The 22,899-nt window shown below is 41.3% G+C and overlaps 1 protein-coding gene across 3 annotated transcripts in view; it reads right to left on the reverse strand.

Annotated features, from left to right (window-relative positions):
- Positions 1-1,068: 1,068 nt before the first annotated feature.
- TMEM245 (transmembrane protein 245) overlaps positions 1,069-22,899 on the reverse strand; it is a 49,752-nt gene continuing 27,921 nt past the window's right edge. For all 3 annotated transcript variants that reach the window (XM_075826841.1, XM_075826842.1, XM_075826840.1), the window contains 7 exons: positions 22,085-22,216; positions 20,375-20,497; positions 18,956-19,101; positions 14,071-14,171; positions 10,183-10,357; positions 8,628-8,822; positions 1,069-1,248 (listed from right to left, as the gene is read on the reverse strand). In XM_075826841.1, coding sequence (XP_075682956.1) covers positions 1,209-1,248; positions 8,628-8,822; positions 10,183-10,357; positions 14,071-14,171; positions 18,956-19,101; positions 20,375-20,497; positions 22,085-22,216 — 912 coding nt within the window. In that variant the 3' untranslated portion in view covers positions 1,069-1,208. The remainder of the gene's footprint in view (positions 1,249-8,627; positions 8,823-10,182; positions 10,358-14,070; positions 14,172-18,955; positions 19,102-20,374; positions 20,498-22,084; positions 22,217-22,899) is intronic.

Consider the following 22,899-nt stretch of genomic DNA (forward strand, 5'->3'; position numbering starts at 1 on the left):
GGCTCCATCCATTCTCCCATTGATGCGGTGAAGTAGTCCTGTGCCCTTAGCAGAGAAACACCCCCAAAACATGTTTCCACCTACATGCTTGACAGTGGGGACGGTGTTCTTTGGGTCATAGGCAGCATTTCTCTTCCTCCAAAAACGGCGAGTTGAGTTAATGCCAAAGTGCTCAATTTTAGTCTTATCTGACCACAGCACCTTCTCCCAATCACTCTCAGAATCATCTAGATGTTCATTTGCAAACTTCAGACGGGCCTGTACATGTGCCTTCTTGAGCATGGGGACCTTGCGGGCACTGCAGGATTTTAATCCATTACGGCGTAATGTGTTAACAATGATTTTCTTGGTGACTGTGGTAGCAGCTGCCTTGAGATCATTAACAAGTTCCCCCTGTGTAGTTTTCGGCTGAGCTCTCACCTTCCTCAGGATCAAGGATACCCCACGAAGTGAGATTTTGCATGGAGCCCCAGATCGATGTCGATTGACAGTCATTTTGTATGTCTTCCATTTTCTTACTATTGCACCAACAGTTGTCTCCTCACCCAGCATCTTACTTATGGTTTTGTAGCCCATTCCAGCCTTGTGCAGGTCTATGATCTTGTCCCTGACATCCTTAGAAAGCTCTTTGGTCTTGCCCATGTTGTAGAGGTTAGAGTCAGACTGATTCATTGAGTCTGTGGACAGGAGTCTTTTATACAGGTGACCATGTAAGACAGCTGTCTTTAATGCAGGCACCAAGTTGATTTGGAGCGTGTAACTGGTCTGGAGGAGGCTGAACTCTTAATGGTTGGTAGGGGATCAAATACTTATTTCTCTGTGCACAATGCAAATAAATATATATCATTTTGACTATGTGATTCTTTTTTTTTTTTTTTTATATAATCTATCTCTCACTGGTAAAATTAACCTAGCCTAAAAATTCTAGACTGTTCATGTCTTTGACAGTGGGCAAACTTACAAAATCAGCAAGGGATCAAATACTTATTTCCTCCACTGTGTATGTGTATATATATATATATATATATATATATATATATATATATATATATATATATATATATATATATATATATATATATATATATATATAAAACTCATTCCTTGGAGACTCCAGGGCACAATTACTTCAGTTAAGTTCAACGCAAGGTATAAAAGGCCACCACTTTTAGGTCATCGAAGACTATGTAAAAAAGTCTATTTATCGATCAGCTGCTTGCTTCATCTCTTGCAGATTCTTTGAATGACCTAGAAAATAATACGAGGGGATTAGTTATAAAATCCTTAGCAATTGTATTATTGCATTATTAGAATGTAATAAGGAATGAAGTCATAGTTAACATTTACAAGTTAAAGAGTTTGTCCAATTTAGAAAACCCATTTTTATATACGCTATTAAGCAATCTTGACCAGAGTGGCGAGCAGTAACAACTAGCCTCTCTCGCTCTGGAGCATCTATCCTGCCTTGCAGATAACTCATTAATATGAATGGGCCCTGTGTAATACTTCATTTCCCCTGTGCTGGCGCTACAGGAAAATTGAACACCGACTGCTAGGTTTCCCCAGCAGGGGTACACTTTGTGATCTACTTATTCTCAAGTGACCCTTTTAAAGCCCCAATCCCATCACGTTTGGTCTACGTCTAACGGGAAAGGCACGAGACGTATACGTTAAACCTAGGCTGTGACGGATGCCGAACAATGGACTATTATGGGATACTATTAAAACGCATATGTAATGAACTTTCATGGCCTTTTCGTGACATACGTTAAACGGATACCATTATCCATTACAGCCTATAAGTGATGGATGCCACTGTTAAGCATTCGTCATTCATAGGCTACTGTAGCGTTCAACATGAAAAGCTCAAGATTTATACGTTAACAGATACCTGGGAAGTATGATATACTGTGGTAAATGTCACCCATAGGCTCTCACGTTAAAAAAAAAAGTATACTATATGGTAAACGTCTTTTTGCGGGAGCCCATTGTATTAAACAGAATAGTTTACTACGCTATTCCATAAGTTAATAAAAAATGGTAAAAAAAAAAAGTATACCGACGAATATACCAGCTCGAGTGATGCCAAAGGAGCACCCTTTTGCCCTCGATTGGGCTAATTTAGAATACATGCTAAACGTAAATCACAAATGTGATGTGAACAGGATATTGTCCAAAGGGGAGAACCCCTTAAAGACCGCCGAATAGTCCTTTTTTACGTCAGCCGTTTGGGGTAGCTCTTCTGAAGTGCCGCCTTTTCACGTCGGCACTTCAGAAGAATTTTTCCCACATCGTGCGGGGTGCTCCTGAAGCCCGGGCTGTTGCTAAAAGCCTCGGGCTTGAGGACAACGATCGGAGACCACTAGCAGTGGTCTCTGATCATATTTAACCCCTCAGATGCGGCGCTCAATAGCGGGCGCCGCATCCGAGTGCTTTTAGAGCGAGGGAGCTCCCTCACCGCACGTCCATCGCGGGGTGCCGATGGCTTCTATGGCAGCCTGGGGACTTAAAGGCCACCAGGTCTGCCTTTAGTGATTGCCAGAGGCCTAACAGATGCCGGTCAGTTTTACACTGACAGGCAATAATACACTGCAATACAGAAGTATTGAAGTATTGAAGTATAATAAAAGCAATCAAACTATTGCGCAGTGAAGTCCCCTAGTGGGACTAAAAAAAAAGTTAAAGTTTGAAATAAATAAAAATAAATAAATGTCAAGTAAAAAAAAATTAAAAAAATTAAAAAAAAAAAGTAAAAACCCACTATTGTCCCTTACAAAATACCTTATGAAAAAAAAGTTTAAAGTTATTCATGTTTGGTATCGCCACATCCATAACGAACCCAACTATAAAAACGTTTAGATTATTTAACAGTCACAGTGAACGCCATAAAAAATGAAATAAAAAAACAATGACAGAATTGCTATTTTCTGTTCGCCCTACCTTTAAAAATTTTTTTATAAAAGTGATCAAAAAGGTTGAATGTACTCCAAAGTGTTACCACTAACTACAGTTGTCCCATACAAAAAAAAAAAAGCCCTCATACAGCTGCATCGGTCGAAAAAGAAAAAAAAGTTAACTTAAAAAATTGCTCGGTCATTAAGGTCATTACCTTCGGTATTAAGGGGTTAAGCACCGAACCCACTGTATAAGTTTATGTGTATACACAAGTTTAATCATAATCACAGTTCAGAACAAAACAATCATTTTATTCATCATGTGACCTTACAACCAAGGCCTACATGTCAGTGTACATAACAGTAATGTTTCAGGCTGTGGTTCAAAGTTATTGCACACGAGGTGTGTGTTCCACATATACACGAACTTGTGTAACAGCGGATAAGTAGAAATGGCAATAAATGAACACGGGTGCACCAGAAGTCAATGTCAGATGAGCGCATTCACAAACGATCAACTAGAAGGGACGGCTGTAGGTAAAAAAAGGCCTGAAACACGGACGTCTGGATCCCTTTATCCATGAAATACAAGTTACGTATGGGCATTATAATTTTTCACAAAGTAGTAAGTTGACAAAGTATTATATTAACAGACCCCACGACCATGTTTAGACATGGTAGATTTTTTTTACAAATTACAGTACAATATATGTGAACAGGGTTTTCAAATCAATGCAGATTTCAGGGCACGCCTATAATCTCGATTTGCTCCATATTTTCGCCTCAGATTTTATCCTTTGTAGCACAAAGTGTGAAATCTGCATAAAAATCCACATGTAAGACGTGAATTTCGCCTTTAACCCCTTAATGACCAGCCTATTTTAAACCTTAATGACCAAGCCATTTTTTAAGTTTTTCCATCGTCGCATTCCAAGAGCTGTAACCTTTTTATTTTTGCGTCGACATATCTGTATAAGGTCTTGTTTTTTGCGGTACAAGTTGTATTTTTTAATAGCACCATTTTGAGTTACATATAATTTATTGATTAACTTTTATTTGGGGGGAAATAGAAAAAAAACTGAAATTTCGCCACTCTTTTTCGCGTCTTAAATCTACGCAGTTTACCGTGTGATATAAATAACACAATAACTTTATTCAGCGGGTTGTTACGATTGCAATGATACCAAATTTGTATAGTTTTTGTATGTTTTACTACTTACACAGTAAAAACGCTTTTTCTTCAAAATTATTTGTTTTTGTGTCTCCATATTTGAAGAGCCGTAACGTTTTTATTTTTTCACCGATGCGGTTGTATGAGGGCTTGTTTTTTGCGGGACGACTTGTAGTTTTTATTGGTACCATTTTGGAGTAGATGCAACTTTTTGATCACTTTTTATCACATTTTTTTAAAGTCAGGATTCACAGAAAACCGCAATTTTTCCATAGTTTTTTTATTACATTTTTTACGGCGTTCACCGTGCGGGTTAAATAATGTAATAGATTTATAGTCGGGGTCGTTACGGACGCGGCGATACCAAATATGTGTAACTTTTTAACTTTAGTTTTTTTAATAGTAAAGCATTTTGGGAAAAGCTGGGTTTTTCATTTTTTTCACTTTTTTTTTTAAACTAACTTTATTAAACTTTTTTTTTCACTTTTTTACTAGTCCCACTAGGGGACTATAATATGCGATTTAAAACGGACAGGCATCTGCTAGGTCATGCCTGCGGCATGATCTAGCAGACATTTGCTCCAGGCAGACCTGGGGGCCTTTATTAGACCCCCGGCTGCCATCGGAGACACAGACACTCGGCGATCGTATCGCCGGGTGTCGGTGGGAGAGGGAGCTCCCTCCCTCTCTCCAAAACCACTCAGATGCGGTGCACGCTATTGTGCACCGCATCTGAGGGGTTAAACGGGTGAGATCGATACTTATATCGATCTCACACGGCAGAGCAGGGACGCTCCAAGCCCTCAGCTGCCTCTGGCAGCTGAGAGCAGGGAGATTTGACAGCTCCCTGCTCTGTTTACTTATTCCGATGCCGCGACGTAAAAAGTCTATGTCATCGGAATAAGGCCCGTTAGTGACCGACATAAAAAGACTTTGGGCCGGTCACTAACAGGTTAAGTGGTTGTCTAATCTTATGTAAAAACAAAAAAGCTTCCTCACTGCATAATGAAAAGTTATGCAATTTTCTAATATACTTTGTTTGAATTTCTCACATTTTTAAATACATATGCCTGCTGCAAGTGAATCAACATCAAATAAAGTACAATACTACTCAGGCTCTATTCACATCACATTACAATCTTACATAGGAGGTATAAGTCAGGAGGACTCCCGATGTTTACCTCTGGTATGACATATGCCACTGTAAAAAAAAAAAAAAAAAAGGCATATCATGCATATGCCGAGTCAAATGCCAGGTGAATTGGGGCCTATGGATACATTTGGCGAATATGCCGGGAGGTTTTCCAGTACATACGCCAAATGTTGGGTTGTAACATCCTTAGAAATATCTTTTATGTGCAGGAAGTGGCACTCTGTATATTTTGGAGTTCGATATAAGTGTAGCTTTAGGGGGAGTTCACAGTTTTTTGAGCGGAAAAACAGTCTCGCGGGAAAAAGAAGGGACACGCCCTATCTTTGGGCGTTTATGCCTCTGACCTCCCATTGACATCAATGGGAGACAGAGAAAGCGTATTTTGCGGAGCATATTTTACACGCAGCTTTTTGCAGGGGGCGTAAAGTTAGACTGGATATCCGCGTGCTTGAGACCCCTGGTCTAGAGGCATATTACATGCTCTCCCTGTGTGCTGTTGCCTTACCTGTTGCATATTATGTATTACCATACACATTAGGCTATGGTGATTATCTTCCGATGATCTCAGCGTTTTCTTTTTTTAAGTATGTTTTAATATTTGTATGTATATTTGTGATTTTTGGGGGTATCCATATTTATGGAACAATAAAATTAATATTTTGGACTAAACACATGTCTAAAGATTCCTTTTTTGTATGGTACGTACATGTGAGACATATATAGGTCTTCTCTTGTTGTCATTAAGTAGGAACATTCCTTGTTTACTTCCAGTGGATAAATTCGATCCATGGTCATGGACACACAGGTGCACGGTTCGTTACAGTGCGTGTATCAGACCTGTGTGTCCATCACATAGTCACGGACAGAATTGTATCTCCTGGAAGTCAATAATGTTCCTACTGAACAACAACAAGCAGAGTTCTTAAGAGTATATTGGGAAAATTGTATTACTATGAATTATACAAAAAAATAAAATGTATTTGCTGAAAATGGGACAACCTCTTTACCCATTTCTGCTTTCTCTTTTGCAATATACAGAACTCTCAATGACTACTGTGTATACAATAGAAGTGGTGAAGCCATTTCTCTATTACTACCAGGGATCACAGGAATACTAGGCCGAAGTATAAAAAAAATCCAACAAAACAACCCGACCAATGCTATCTGTAGCCTGACGGAATCGCACTAAACACTTCTATATATCAAACTTTACGGCAAAGTTTCCATTTAGCCTCTGCTAATAACGACAAAAGGTAAAACGTTTTGTGAACAAGCACAATGTGTGAAGCAATGTATGATAAATAAGTCATAAATAGGACTGCATATGCCTTATATATTATGTAATGCAAGTCAATAAAGCAGAGCTGCTAAAAATGCACTTTGATTCTGGGAAAACTTTCCAGTGAGAATTATTCTTGCCAGCAGAGAAAACCCTTGTTAGCGGTTTGAGACACGTAGCATCACCATGATAAAGTTTGAGACATGCTGTCATGGGCTAAAATAAAAGGCCAAGTCCATCCAAAAATATATATTTTTTGCTCTGCCAGTCCAAACAATATCAACAGCTACAAATAGAGAATATCCCATACTAGGCAACCAACGTAAATCACCAAGACGTCAGCACACGGCAACTTAGCAAACCACACTATAGAGGATGGGATTAATAGCACTATTTCTATTTTTGCAGACGACACCAAGCTATGTAGTATTGTTCAGTCTATAAAAGATGTTCGTAAATTGCAAGCTGATTTGAATACACTAAGTGTTTGGGCATCCACTTGGCAAATGAAGTTTAATGTAGAGAAATGTAAAGTTATGCATCTGGGTACCAACAACCTGCATGCATCATATGTCCTAGGGGGAGCGATACTGGGAGAGTCACATGTTGAGAAGGATCTGGGTGTACTTGTAAATCATAAACTAAATATTAGCATGCAGTGTCAATCAGCTGCTTCAAAGGCCAGCAGGATATTGTCGTGTATTAAAAGAGGCATGGACTCGCGGGACAGGGATGTAATAATGCCACTTTACAAAGCATTAGTGAGGCCTCATCTAGAATATGCAGTTCAGTTCTGGGCTCCAGTTCATAGAAAGGATGCCCTGGAGTTGGAAAAAATACAAAGAAGAGCAACAAAGCTAATTAGGGGCATGGAGAATTTAAGTTGTGAGGAAAGATTGAAAGAATTAAACCTATTTAGCCTTGAGAAAAGACGACTAAGGGGGGACATGATTAATTTATATAAATATATGAATGGAACATAAAAAAATATGGTGAAATCCTGTTCCATGTAAAACCCCCTCAAAAAACAAGGGGGCACTCCCGCTGTCTGGAGAAAAAAAGGTTCAACCTCCTGAGGTGACAAGCCTTCTTTACTGTGAGAACTGTGAATCTATGGAATAGTCTACCGCAGGAGCTGGTCACAGCAGGGACAGTAGATGGCTTTAAAAAAGGGTTAGATAATTTCCTAGAACAAAAAAATATTAGCTCCTATGTGTAGAAATTTTTCCTTCCCTTTTCCATTAATTGGTTGAACTTGATGGACATGCGCCTTTTTTTCAACCGTACTTACTATCTAACACTGGTGGGTGCTCAATTTCAATTTCCCGCTTTCCAGTTATAGTAGTTTATACCCTGTATCTAGCTTGAGTCCCTGGATTGCCTGTTTTGTGCGATTACATTTGTTTAGCCCACATTTGACTGATGACGCTACACTACTATTGACGACCACAAGTTTTCTGACTACGTATAAGTTTGTCCCGTGTTCTGCTTCTGACCACTCCCTGCTTTGACCTTGGCTATCCCGATTCAGTTTTTCCCCTTGGAGCTGCATCTGTATGTTTGACCCTTATTCACGATTACGCTACTAATGTTACCAGAAACTACCTGCTGTTTAACTTTCCCCTACCTGCTTTCTGTATACACAACCCAGAGAATAGACATCCAACACATACTGAACAGAATACCAAGTCAAAGTCGCAGTAAAAAGGGGGTGCCATAGGCGAAATGTGCGGTCCAAAGTATTTTTTTTTTTTTTTTAGAGTAACTCCGAGCCAGGCCTTTCTGAGAAATCAAACCACATAGATACAAAATATGCAATATAATGTATCAACCTAGTTTTGTATGCTTGATTTCGATTTAGCATGTAGACTTAATTTCTCTATTCATCCCTCGGGCAAGTGTGAGCTAGTCAGATGAGTATGACATACTGTTTCTGTGTGAGCGCCAGTCACTCTCAGGGCCCATGCCATATAACAGAAAGGGCCGGAGTCTGGTTATCGGGTGTTTTAACTGATGAATTTTGTGTAACAAAGAGGTGGTGGTGTTTGAACTCCAAATAAAGGTAGCATAATATTACCTGGAAATCCACTCTTTAGTCCTAACTTTTATACATTAAGACCGTAAACTTACCGATGAGTTTGCAGAGGCCACGGAGTTGTTGAAGGTGTGGGTAACGCAGAGGTTGGACTTATTAGCATTGCACTGTAAATATTCGAAGCAACAACAAGGACACAGAGAAGAATAGGTCCGATGATTGCGCCTTCTAGTCCTAAATAGTAGGCACCTCCTGCCACTGCAAGGCCAGTCAAGTAAGGATGACTACCTCTGTTACAGGGGGAAAAAGGAAACAAACATTACACGAACTGTAGAAGCCATAGTTTATGTGTGTGTATCTTGTAAAATGTGGCAATGTATTACTGATTTGCAATGCACAACCCTTGTATCTGCGGTGCAGCCAGCACCCCATGGAAAGCACATGCCTTTGTTACATGTAAAATCTGGCAGAAAAACTTATGCACAATAAGGGCTTGTCCACACACAAAGGCTTTTCGCTGCGGCAAAAACGCACCATTTCCTGTGGTTTTTATGGCAGAAAATGGTGCATAAATTGCTGTTTTTCCCAATGTTAGGAGATGGAGACATCTCCTCTGAAAAACGCAGCAATTCAGTCCACTTTCTGTAGCAGGAATTGACATGCTGCGGTCCCAAAAATATGCACCGCAGGTCAATTTCGGCTCGGAAATTTTACGCAGCGTGTGGATGAGATTTGTTAAATCCCATCCACTATGCTGCTACTGTATTTTGTTGTGTTTTCTCCGGCCGAAATCCTGGCCGAAAAAAAGGCGGCAAATCCAGAGCGTGTGGACGAGCCCTAAGGGGGAGATTTATGAAAACTGGTGCAAAGGAAAAGTGGAGTTGCTCATGGCAACCAATCAAATTCTCCCTCATTATCCGAAGCCCCTTTGGAAAATGAAAGCACGACCTTATTGGTTGCCATAGGCACTAGTTTCGATAAATCTCCCCCTAAGTTGTCACCTGACAGTTTCTCCAGAGCCAGTAAGCAAATCTGAACGGAGCTCTGGCACTAGAGGGGGGAATGTGCAGCTACAGAGCAGGATAGTGTGTGACAGTAACGCGCAGATCTGCCCCTTATGGAACACACTGGCTGTTATTTAAAAAAAATCCACTATAGAATACACAGAAAATAGAACAAAATCACAGCTTTCCTCGCTTAATCTCCTTTCTTTTGAATTCTTCAATCTCCTATTGAAATCCAAACTTTTAAGAAATTATTTTATATGTGTTTTTGTAAATCCGCTACTTTCCCCCTCTCCTAACATCCTGTGTGTAGCTGTAAAGCAGTTGGCTACAGAAGGAGCCTTTCTTGCCTGCTCTGCCTTCAATAGAAGACCACTAGACCACCATCACATCGACTAAGCCATAAACAAGAACAGATGTTTGCTTTATCCTGTTTGGATTCAGTCTTTTGGCAAAATATATTTGTAGCGGAATACAGCCATATAAAATGTCTGGATGACTATCCCTTGTCCTGGCTGAGCATGATATGCAGCCCTAGATCAAAGTCAATGGCTGTATCTCAGACCCCAATATACAATATGCTGGAACCCAATCAGAAGAATATAAGCTCATTGATTGACAGTTTGGAAATAATCACATGACTTACCCAGATATATCAGAATAGATAGCAGTGTCTACACAGTATGTTGGCAGTAAATGGCAGACGAGTAGTAATACAGCTTTACAGCCTTCACCCTGAGAAAACCACAGGTCCAAAACAGCAGGTATAGCAGCCCAGTAAGTGCCCAGAAATGGCACTGCTCCAAGAATAGCTGCCAGGGCTTATACATGCAAGAAAAAACATAGGAAATGGGTTCTAGAAGCTCCATACTTAAACATTTAATGAAAAATACCCAAGAAATACAATGAAACTACAGCTGCAATGTGCCACAGAGTATACATTTATCAAAGGGGCGGTGTGGCTTTCAAATGTTTGATCATGCCAGCATCAAGAGAAACTTACAATGGACATCCAGTTTTGTGTCTTCCACAAATGATAGGATGTTGATGCCCAGAAGAGTTAATCTGTGAACACTACTATAGCAAGCTCAGTGCTGGCACAATATTCAAAACCGCACCAATTCTTCTAGGCCCACCTGCACCAAGTCATGGATTTTGTAGGATTATAGTCAGGAGTAAGATTAACCAATAATAATAAACAGGTGATAATCATCATTTCATATGTAGGGTGACACACCGACACTAACCCCTTAACGATGAGTGACTGATATATCCGTCACAAGCAAGAGCTAGTTCCCGCATAGCGCCGGATATATCCATCACTGATCTAGTGTGCTCTGCCACTGAACCCATGACATCAGCAACAGGAGAACGGCTGTTATACACAGCCAGGATCCTGTCGGAATAGAAGAGCTCTCCGATTCCGTCAGTTTAACCCCCTAGATGGCACGGGCAATAGCCAGTAAGCAAAAAAAAGAGGGCGGAGCTCTGGCATTAGAGGGAATGTGCTCCCTCTGTCACCCCATCGGCACATCTGCGACTAGATCACGGGTTGCCGACGGGTTTCTATGGTAGTTGGGGGCCTATCAAAAGGCCCCCAGGTCTGCCTATTAGGCCGAGCCACAGGCATGGCCTACTAGAATACCTGTGAATTTTTCACTGAGGGGGGAGTAATTATTTGGTATAATAAGTATACTAAAGCATTTCATCAGCCGGAGGGGGGAGGGGGAGGGGGGATAAAACTGTTAAATACAGTTCAAGAAAAAAAATGACAGTAAAAATAAAAAGTAGGAAGTTTTTCTTAGGAAAAGTGTCAAAAAAAAAAATAACACACACACACATACATGGTATTGCCGCGATCGTAACGACACGAACAATAAAACCAACACATTAATTAAACCACCAGTTGAACGGCGTCCAAAAAGAAACACAGCAAAATTCCCTTTCACCCCCATAAAAAATAAAAGTTAAAAGGGTTGTCACTATTGGACAACTGATGATCTATCCACCGGAATATGATCGGTGGAGTTCCGACACCTGGACCCCACACCAATCAGCTGCCTCTGGCCACTGGACGTCTATGCCGGAAGCAGATGGCTCCGGCCACGGTATACCTTGACATGCAAAAAACAAGCCCATATATGTCTACTACAACAGAAAAAAAAGTTACGTCTCTTGGAATGCGGCGATGCAAAAAAAAGGTTTTTTTTTTTAAAAAGGATTTTTATTGTGCAAAACGTAGGAAAACATAAAACCTATACATATTTGGTATCCTCGTAATCGAGCCGATCCATAGAATATAGGTAACATGTTATTTACGCCGCATAGTGAACGGCATAAATGTATAATGCGAAAAACAATGCTGGAATAGCCATTTTCAATTCTCTCCTAATATAAAGTTAATAAAAAGTTAATCAATATATTATGTGCATCCAAAAATGGTGCAATTACAAAACAGAATTCGTCCCGCAATGTCGACAGAATAAAAAATAAAAAAAAGTTATGGCTTGGAATGCGCAGCGAAAAAGCAAAAAATAATCCTTGGTCATTAAATGGGTCTTCCCACGTTCTGACAACTGATGACCTATCTTTTGAAGAAGCACAAGGAAACGGGCAACATTAAAGTGTAGCTAAACGTTTGACAAACTTCAGACATGTCATAGTTACATGTCAGAAGTTTGGATTGGTGGGGCTCCGAGCACTGAGACCCCCACCAATCGCTAGAACGAAGCAGCTGAAGCGTTCATGTGAGAATTCAGTCGCTTCGTGTCTGTTCGGCTGTTTCCAGAAATAAACGTATCGGTGCACGGACTCGATAGAAAGTCTATGAGCTCGCACTCCGATACATTGGCTTTCCGGAAAAAGCCGAACAGGCAAAGCGGCTGAGCGCTCACACGAGCACTTCAGCTGCTTCGTTCTAGAGATTGGTGGGGGTCTCAGTGCTCAGACCCCCACCAATCCAAACTTCTGACATGTCACTAGAACATGTCAGAAGTTTGTCAAATGTTTAGCTACACATGAAAGACCGCAGACGCAGTGGTCGGCCAAGGAAACAGTGCAGCAGATCAAAGACACATCATGCTTACTTCCCTTTGAAATCACAAGATGTCCAGCAGTGCCACGAGCTCAGAACTGGCAGAAATCAGTGGGACCTAAGTACACCCATCTACTGTTCGGCGAAATGTGCCCTTCGTGGAAGAATTGTGGCCAAATAGCCATACCTTCACCGTGGAAACAAGGCCAAGCCACTCAACTATGCACGAAAACATAGGAATTGGGGTGCCGAAAAATGGCAGCAGGTGCCCTGGACCGATGAGCCAAAATTTAAAATATTTGGCTGTAACAGAAGGCAGTTTGTTCACCGAAGGGCTGGAGAGCGGTGCAATAATGTGTCTGCAGGCAACAGTGAAGCGTGGTGGAGGGTCCTTGAAAGTTTGGGGCTGCATTTCAACAAATGGAGTTGGGGATTTGGTCAGGATTAATGGTGTCCTCAATGGTAAGAAATATAGCCAGATATTTATTCATCATGCAATAGAGAGGCATCTGATTGGCTCCAAACTTATTCTGTAGCAGGACAACGACCCCAAACACAGCCAATGCCATTAAGAACTATCTTCAGCGTAAAGAATAACAAGGAGCCCTGGAAGTGATGACTTGGCCCCCACAGAGCCCTGATCTCAACATCATCGAACCTGCCTGGGATTACATGAAGAGACAGAAGGATTTGAGGAAGCCTACATCCACAGAAGATCTGTACTTCGTTCTCCATGAGGGTTGGAACAACCTCCATGCCGAGTTCCGTCAAAAACGGTGTGCAAATGTACCTAGAAGAATTGATGCTATTTTGAAGGCAAAGGGTGGTAACATTAAATATTGATTTGATTTAGATTTCTCTTCTGTTCATTCACTTAGCATTTTGTTAATTGATAAAAAAAAACTAAACACTTCTATTCTTGAAAGCATTCTTACTTTGCAGCATTTTTTCACACCGGCCTAAAACTTTTGCAGTATTGTAAATACAGTATATACATATGTAGAGATATCCAGATCTGGGGCAACATGTAACTCTTGCCAGAAGCTGCTGCAGCCTCTCTGTATATCTCGCTCTCTGCTCGCCCTCTTCATCAAGTTTTCCTGTCCTTTGCCTAACGAGGACATCCATTTTTTTTATCCATGATTCCATAGACTGCAAAGTCAGAATCAAAGAATTGGACAATGCAAATGGACTTTGAAGAAATTAGACAACTGACTTCAGTCTGATTAGTTTTTTTTGCATTTCTGGTCATCCATTCCATACCAGAATGCAAGACAAATGAGTAAATGCAGCCTAACTGGTTTAATCTTCCCTTCAGTTTTATAAATCAATATTAAATTCCGTTTGAGGTTTTAGGAACGGACTAGATAGTTTGACTTCGGTAATAGTTGAATAGCGCAAATTACAACTTCTTTCTCCACAAAATTCTCGTCATGCACACACAAACAGTTTCAAATTACATTTCTAAAGCAACTTTAATGAAACAAAGGAACGTCTTACCAGAAGGTATAAAAATAATGTTTATCCCAAAGATTGTATGAGTAAGCCAAGTATATAATCCATAGAAGCAAGCCATTTTTAGGGAAGCATCAAATACACCCCTAAATATCAAGAACAAAACATGTAGATCATCCCAAATACCAATTACAATGCAGCATAGAAAAGTATAACAGTATACATATCGTATATTGATACATAAAGGGATCAGTATTCTGCGGAATCTTTTTGTAGCACGTCTAGTGCCCAAACGTCCTTATATACAATATGTTAATATTCAGTTTGTGACTACAGACCTCAGCTACTGTTTAGGCCGCTTTCTTTTACCTTCTGTGGGAGGTATACCTCGGGAATCCTCAGACGGAAGGCTGCAACGTATACCACTGTATATGCATACAGTGGGATACATCATCCTAACCTGCCTGAAGAGCTCCGGCCTCTATCGGGTTTATGGAGCCCAATGGACCCGTTTAACATGGGACTTTTCCCGGCATACACATTAAACGCAGGGCTAAAAATCAGTGTGGTAGGGGGATTACAGAGTTCTCTATGGACTAGGTATACGAAATTAGTTAGCGAGAAATGTACATATACATAGACCTAGAGTACGCGGCAAAGAATGCACATACAATCGAGGTCTCCCTTGCAGTACAGATTTTACCATGGTGTATATAAGGCTGCTTGAGCACTCACTTATTTTAGATCCCCTTCAAAATACATCCCTTGTAGCTAAATGCAGAAGCTAAAGTGTCACACCGTTACATTTAAGCAAAGAATAAGTCAGCAATTCAATTCATTGGATAATGCGGACATGCAAAAAAATAAGATATAAGAATAAATAAGCAAACTATAAACCCAATTCTGTAGCCTGTGGGTAGAAGTAGTAATCCAGATGCTGGTGGTTCACAACAATCGTGGGCGAGTTTGAATAGTTTTACATACAATTTGTGCTACTATCAAATTTGTGTCGCATACACAATACTAAACTAATGATATTGGGGCAATTGTTAATTTATATATAAGCTTCTCATATAAAGGCGCAATAAAGTGAGAGCAGAATGAGCTGAAAGGAAGTGCATTGTGCTGAAATTGCGATCATCAGTAGAAAAGATGTAAGGAACAAGCGGGCCCACGTGCATACACTCATGTGAAAATATCGCACATACTAAACTGCACCAAGACACCATGCAACTTAGTAATGTGCAATATCCCCACCCGAGCAAGCAAAAAAGGGGTAGCAGAATATACGGACATGGGTCATTCAGGAGCATGGAACGTTCAGGAAAAGAACATGCTGCAACGGGAAAGGCGCAATTCTTTATGCCAACATGCACATGCTAAACCATTCATAGGGTTAAATAGTCAAAGCATTTCACATTTTGCAAAATTCCCTAAATGCACCGACAGAAAACGTGGAAAGCTAATAATTCTACAGAACTAGGACAGCCGGAAATGACCAGACCACCTGACTGCACCATTTAACACAAATGAAGGGCAATAAAAGTTCCCAATTGAACTTTAACCCTTTCATCACCAAGGGTCATTGATGCCCCTGTGTAAAAGGTCAAATTTTCCATTTTTGACATGCACTTCTTTAAACGATAAGATCTTTGGAACCGCTTTGAACATCACAACTATTTTTACAAGACTTATGAGGCTTTTATTTTCTAAGTTAGTTTAATTAATTCCGTGTGTTTAATTTTTATTATGTGCAGACAAAATCTTTTTTGTAATTTTTCATAACTATCTATCTACACGCATACACTGTAGAGCTCTGTAACAATTAGTCCTCTTCTCGCTGCGTCACCCTGGTTCCCGGTGAGGGGAGAGTGAAGAGTGCTATATACACACGACCGTGAAAAAAACGGCAGTCAACAACGGATCAACGGTCAGTTTTTCATGGCTGTTTTGCATCAATGTCTCAATATTTGAATCCATTTCCCGGCCATCTGACCGTTTTTAACCGCCATTTGCCATCCGTGTTTCATGGACGTTAAAAAAAAAAAAATTGAATTTTAAATCGTTAGGGGTTTTTTGTCCCAACCCCCTGAAAACAACACAGTGCCCATGTAGATAGTGACGCAATACCACTGTAGATAGTGCCACATTGCCCACATAGATAGTGCCAGTGCACACAGATAGTGCCCACTGTAAATAGTGTCACAGTGCTCATAGTGCCACAGTTCTCCCTGTAGAGAATGCACAGTGCCACACACAGTGCCCATATAGATAGCGCCAGTGTCCCCTGTAGGTAGTGCCAATATAATGTTACAGTGCCCATGTAGACAGTGCCACATCCTGTAGATAGCACCACAACCCCTGTATATAGTGCCACTCCCTGTAAATAGTGCCACCCCCTCTGTAGATAGCAACATCCCCCTTGTATTGTAAATGGCACCACTGTGGCTACATGTAGGAGCGGAATCCCTCCGGCCGAAAATTCCAGTCCTACCAGAAGCACCTGATGTCTCTGTCCATATATGGACAGTGACGTCAGGGGTTAACTCTAAAAGCGGAATCCCCTGCCAGATTCCACTCCAGGAGTAGCCCCTGACGTTAATCTCCATATATGGGAGTGACACCAGGGGCTTCTCCAGTAGCCGAATCCCCAACACAGAGTGATCAGACACCGGGGATTCAGCTCCTAGAGAGAGCCGCTGACATCATTGTCCATATATGGATAGTCACACCAGGGGTTTCTCCAGTAGTGGAATCCCCGGCCAGAATGTCGGCCGCAAATTCTGCTCCCACTAATGCCACTGTTCAAATTGACAGTGACGTCAGGGGCGCTCTCTAAAAGCGTAATCCCCGGCCAGTTCGATCTGACACCGGAGATTCGGCTCCTAGTCACTTCAGGTGGCGCCATCTACAGTGGGGGGGTGGGGGGGGGGGTGATGTCCCTCCATCCCCGCTGTAGATGCCGGCAGGGGCTCCCTCTAGAAGGGAATTCCGATGCTGGAGGGAGCTTAGGTGGCGCTATCAGAGGGTTTTGCGCTACCTACAGGGGGTTGTGGGTCTCACTATCTACAATGGGGATGTATTCCTGGGCTCTCAAAGCCCCGGCCGACATGAGTGCAAGCGCTGCTCACATTGAAACAGCACTGAACTCATTAAACCCAATCCAGGCTGTCAACGTCTATATACGTGCTAACTGCATGGGGCATCGGCAGTTGGAACGCATATAGCCGTATGGCAGTCGTGACGGGGTTATTAACCCTTTCCTGACAAAGCCATTTTCTGTTCTTTTTGTTTTTCACTCCCCTCCTTCCAAAAACCATAACTTTTTTAATTTTATGTCAGTGGAGGAGTGTGAAGGCTTATTTTTTGTGGGAGGAGTTGTAGTATTTATTGGCACTATTTGAAGTACCAGATAATGTACTGGGAGACTGAAAAAACAAAAATGTTTGTGGGGAGGAATTGGAAAACAACAGCGATTCCTCCGTTGGTTTTTGGGGTTCTCACCGTGCGGTAAAAACGACAACTTAACTTTATTCCGCAGCTCAATACCATTACGGCAATGCCAAATTTATATAGGTTTTGTTTATGTTTTACTTCTTTTACAAAGGAAAAACTTTGTTTTCATTTTAAATAAAAATTGTGTCGATTTAGTGGTGTGAGGGCTTATTTTTTGCGGGACGAGCTTCTATTGGTACTATTGTTTTGACCAAAAACAGCGAGTCTGGTGTTCATTTTCTTTTTTTCACGGTGCGAGTTAAATAAATAATGTTACATTGTAATAATTCTGACTTTTATAGTCGCGGCGATACCAATGTTAGTTTTTTACATTACTTTAGGGGAAAAGTTTTTGTTTTTTTTAACTTTTAATATTTTTTTTATACTTTGTACACTACTAAAAGCTCTTAACTTCTTTTTTTTTCATTATACATTTTATTAGTCCCCCTAGAGGATTTGAACCAGCGATTGCCAGTTCAATGCACTGCCTTCATAAGGCCCCCGTGCTGCCATGACAACACGCGATCGCTTTGGGGGGGTGGTGATGGGCTTTCGGAGGGGGCCGCCCGCTCTTTTTAACGGCTTAGATGCTGCGGACGTGCAGTAACTTCAAGGTGCGCGAAGGGGTTAAAATAATTTTACCACATCATAAGCTTCCAGTGCGCTGTACATAGGAAATACAGAAGCTATGATGCCAGAGACCTGTAAACTGATAATCTGTTGGTTTTTAAACCCCTTTTTCCAGATATATGATTTTTTTCCTCACGGTGCAGGATTCGCTTTCTTACATTGGGTGCAAATACAGGACATGAACAATAAAAACAAGTACAATAAACGTGAGACTACTGAGTGACAGACTGGTACAGAAGGAGAGAGGGGCCTGCCCACGAGTGCTTACAAACTACAAGGGAAATCGCAGGTGAGGGTAGAAGCTGCTTATACAGTGGTTTAGTGGCCGCAGAATTATTGCAGGTTGTGAGGTTTTCTGAAGAGGGGGGGTTTGCAGGTTGCTTTTCTAGGTTTGGCGGAACATTGGCAGTTGTCATTCCGATCAGCTATATATTTGACAAAACAACTTACTGCTAAATAAATCATAAGCATATATTCATACGGTCTTGTACATTTTCAATAGTGACATTCAACAACTGGCATTAGGGAGACCAAAAAAAACACAACAGTAAAAACAGGGCTCAGCACGGTTAGTCGAAGCCTACAGGACTCGGCAGACTATCTGCAACTAAAAGGAAAGGAAACTGGTTTGGAAGAGGAGTGAAAAAAAATGATGTCAAACAAAGTAAAACCTAAACCATTTGACACCATCTGATAGCAATACACATTGCTACGTATCACCAATACACACCACCTTCATTCATAAAACCTGCCATTGTGACTTACCACTACTAGATATAGCTATGCATTAGGCATTTTACTCTACCTGATCGCCTCTTCTACCGACTGTCCAATTATATTGGAAGATGGGCCAGGTTGAGAGAGAGGTGTGAGACTTATAACCCATTTCACTGGCTTGTAGTACTCATCACTGGAGCTCAGGAGATAGAATAATGTTGTAAGAAAAATCACCTGAAAAACATATAGTAAATTACACCTCCACAAATATTCACACAACAGAACCAATGTTTCTGCGGCCCGATGATACAAAACAGCAGCATTGGCCAATAGCATTTCAACGTTTGATCACATATTATATTTGACAATTTGGAAACAGGGGTAGATTTCTCAATAAAGACTTATCAATAGGCCACGTGGAGTCTTAAAACAACGGCAGGTGGAACCTAGCTTTATGAAACACTTTTCTTACATAGAGGAGTTGTGCTCTGTGCGACACTGAATCCCAGACCAATTTTTCCAACACATTTGATGCTTGGGCTTCAGAAACATTGATAAATCTGCCCCAATAGGTTATGTTCATTTGAATATGAGCCTTCAAATCTTTCAACATGTTGCCTAGTTGCTACATCTTGCACATCTCAAAGGCGAAAAAATTAACAAAATGTTTTTTAAATGCAGCCTCAGCTCATCGATGCGAGTGGCCTTACATTTGTACCGGGGGACTAAAATACATGAATGTGCAACCAAGTAACACACGGCCATACCGAGTCCTCAAAAAGAAGGAGCCACTCTTTGCAGCGGCTTTCTGCTCTAGCAAATAGAAGGGGATACGGAGTAAGGTAAACCCCTGTTATTAGTGTCCAAATGCTCTACTTGGGCATATTCAATCAGATGTCCAAGTGGGGAAAAATACTTTTAAACTATTTATTTTTTATTTGTCATTGATTTTGGGCACTTCTGAACAACTTGAAAATATTTATGAATGACTCCAGTAATCACTTGGTTAAGGCTGTGTTCACATCACCGTCGCTTTTCGCAAAAGGGTTCCGTTGGAGGTTTCCGTCGGGCTAACCCCTCAACGGAAAGGCAAACAGAAACCTAAGCTTCCGTCTCCCTCTCCATTGATATCAATGATGACTGAAACCTAGCTAATGGCTTCCGTCTGTCACCGTTGTGACAGTGTTCCGTCGTTTTGACAGAATAGCGCAGTCGACTGCGCTATTAGTTCCGTCAAGAACAACGGAACCCTGTCACAACGGTGACAGGCAGAAACCATTAGCTAGGTTTCAGTCATCATTGAGTTCAATGGAGAGGGAAACTGAAGCTTAGGTTGCTGTTAGCCTTTCCGTTGAGGGGTTAACCCGATGGAAACCTCCAACGGAACCCCTTAGCGAAAAGCGACGCTGATGTGAAGAGGCCCTAAGAAAAATACTGCAGCCTACAGTCACACACGCTATACTACACATAAAAAGTGCTACAGATAACTAAAAATTGTATCACATACCAAAGACAGGACAAAATTAAGAAGTGCCGTGCCACTGTAGAAGATGACTGTAAAGAGTGTTGTTACAGTGGTAAAAAGTAAACTTAAATTGCGACTCATCACAATCCATAGGGACTCCAATATCTAATGGTAAAGGAAAATACATTATAAATCGAAATGGCAGAAAAAAAAGCGTAACAGACCAAAACTTTTTTTGCAGTATTCATGTTGTAATGCTTAAGAATCAAGGAAAGTTGTTTAAATGTTAATAATCCTGCACCAGTGGTCTGAATCTTGTGGGTCTACAGCTCTTAGAAAATGACCTGTTCCAGCATGCGCCAAACAGGGCAGGCTGGAAGTTGTGGTACCGAGAGCCAGAGAGCCTTAGGTAACGGACCCACTGTTCTAAAACCACAACTGAAAGATTTTATTACGACTCAATCACGGACCGTCTGCTAAGTACATAAAAAGTAGACTTATTTTATATAACCCATTTCACTGGCTTGTAGTACTCATCACTGGAGCTCAGGTGATAGAACAATGTTGTAAGAAAAATCACCTGAAAAAACATACAATAAATGATACTTCCTTTAAGAAATCTATATGATGATGATATGAGAAATTGACCATCTGCAACCGACTAAATGGCCTATAATTGAAAGACAGTATGTTAAATATTGTCCCTGAGCCCTCAGTATTGCTATGCAACAACATCAGCGATGATAGAAAGAACATTTCAGGTAGAGCAGGTAAACACATGCTGTAGCAAATTTGATGTCCTCCCCCGGGCAAAACTCCATCACGGGGTTCTGTCAGGCCTGGCACTAAGAGGGTTCATCTGTTGTATATTTCTATGTGGAAATCTTTGCAGCCTGAAAAGGCCAAGGGTTCTTTCTCGGCCAGTAATCGAGCTTTGATCGTCGATATAGCACGTCGATCGTGCTCTGAACGAGATCATTTGTCGCTATACAGTTTGCACCACATCCCGTCTACATTGGGAGATGTGCTGCTGACAACGATGATCTTTACTGCTGAATAAAAGATGCGATCAGCTGACATACAAGCGTTGGCCTGTTTGTCAGGTTATCACTGGGCCCTTCTGCATGGGCCGATGATCGGGCATGAGCGTTTCAATCACGATTGGCCATGTAGAAGAGCCTTAAAGTGTAGCTAAACATTTGACAAACTTCTGACACGTCATAGTGACATGTCAGAAGATTGGATTGGTGGGGGTCCGAGCACTGAGACCCCCACCAATCACTAGAACGAAGCAGCTGAAGTGTTCGTGCGAGCGCTCAGCCGCTTCGTGTCTGTTCGGCTTTTTCCGGAAAGCCGATGTATCGGAGTACGGGCTCATAGACTTTCTATTGAGCCCGTACTCCGATACATTTACTTCCAGAAAAAGCCGAACACACACGAAGCGGCTGAGCGGTCATACAAGCTCTTCAGTTGCTTCGTTCTAGCGATTGGTGGGGGTCTCAGTGCTCGGACCCCCACCAATCCAAACTTCTGACATGTCACTATGACGTATCAGAAGTTTGTCAAATGTTTAGCTACACTTTAACTTGTAAGACCTTCATGCTTCTGATTGGCTAAGGGGATATAGAGATGGTAATTATTACCTGTAATTTAGGGTCTTTCAGTAATTTATTAGCTGCAGTTATACCCACAAGTTAGTGACAAGATGATCTTTAATCAGAGAATATGAGAAAAAACTAACTGTAGTCTCACCGATAGAAAGGTTTCAATGTTTTCATGAACAAAAGAAGCAATGTCTTGCCAGTCCAAAATGTCTCCCAGCCAACTGTTCTGACGCTGTATGGTCATCTTTTGACCCTTTTGTCTGCCTGAATGAGTCACATTCTATCGAAAGAAGATGGAAGTTACATTTTAAATGGTAAAAGACACAATGAAACAATTTACTGTAGAACGACTAAGACAAAGTACCATCAGTACTCTGCTTAAACCAATGAAAGCTAAGGCTGGGTTCACACTTGCGTTGTGCTGTTCCGTGGTTCTGCTCCGACAGAGGAGAACAACAAGGGAATAACGGAACCAACGGACACCGCCGGTTGCCGACAAAAGTATTTGACTAACGGGTTCCATCGGCTTTCCGTCAGGGTGTCAGTGATTTTACCGGACACAATAGCGTAGAATATTGGGCTAGTCTCTCCGGTAAACCCTGCCGGATCTGTGACGGAGGCCCCTAACGGAGCTTCCACCGCAGATGTGAACGAAGCCTTAGTTGTGAGAGATGACTGTACAGCAAGTGAAATCAATGGGGTGATTTATAGTAAGATGTTCATTAAAAAAAAATAAAAAAGGATTAACCTTAGTGGACTCTCCTAGATGTATTTATCTGTAAGACTTCATGCCGCCATCATCCCACCACAGGGTTACATCAGTAATATCCATTTTTCCCCTATTGCGCACATTCCCTTCCATGTCAGTTGCCAAGAGAAGTGCGAATACATGTTATCATTCAGGACCAGCTAGAACCAGTTAACCATTTGCGACTCCTCCGCATTTTGTCTATCGCACATGTT

This window comes from Rhinoderma darwinii, chromosome 5 (assembly GCF_050947455.1).
Source record: "Rhinoderma darwinii isolate aRhiDar2 chromosome 5, aRhiDar2.hap1, whole genome shotgun sequence".
In the NCBI taxonomy this organism is placed as follows: domain Eukaryota; kingdom Metazoa; phylum Chordata; class Amphibia; order Anura; family Rhinodermatidae; genus Rhinoderma; species Rhinoderma darwinii.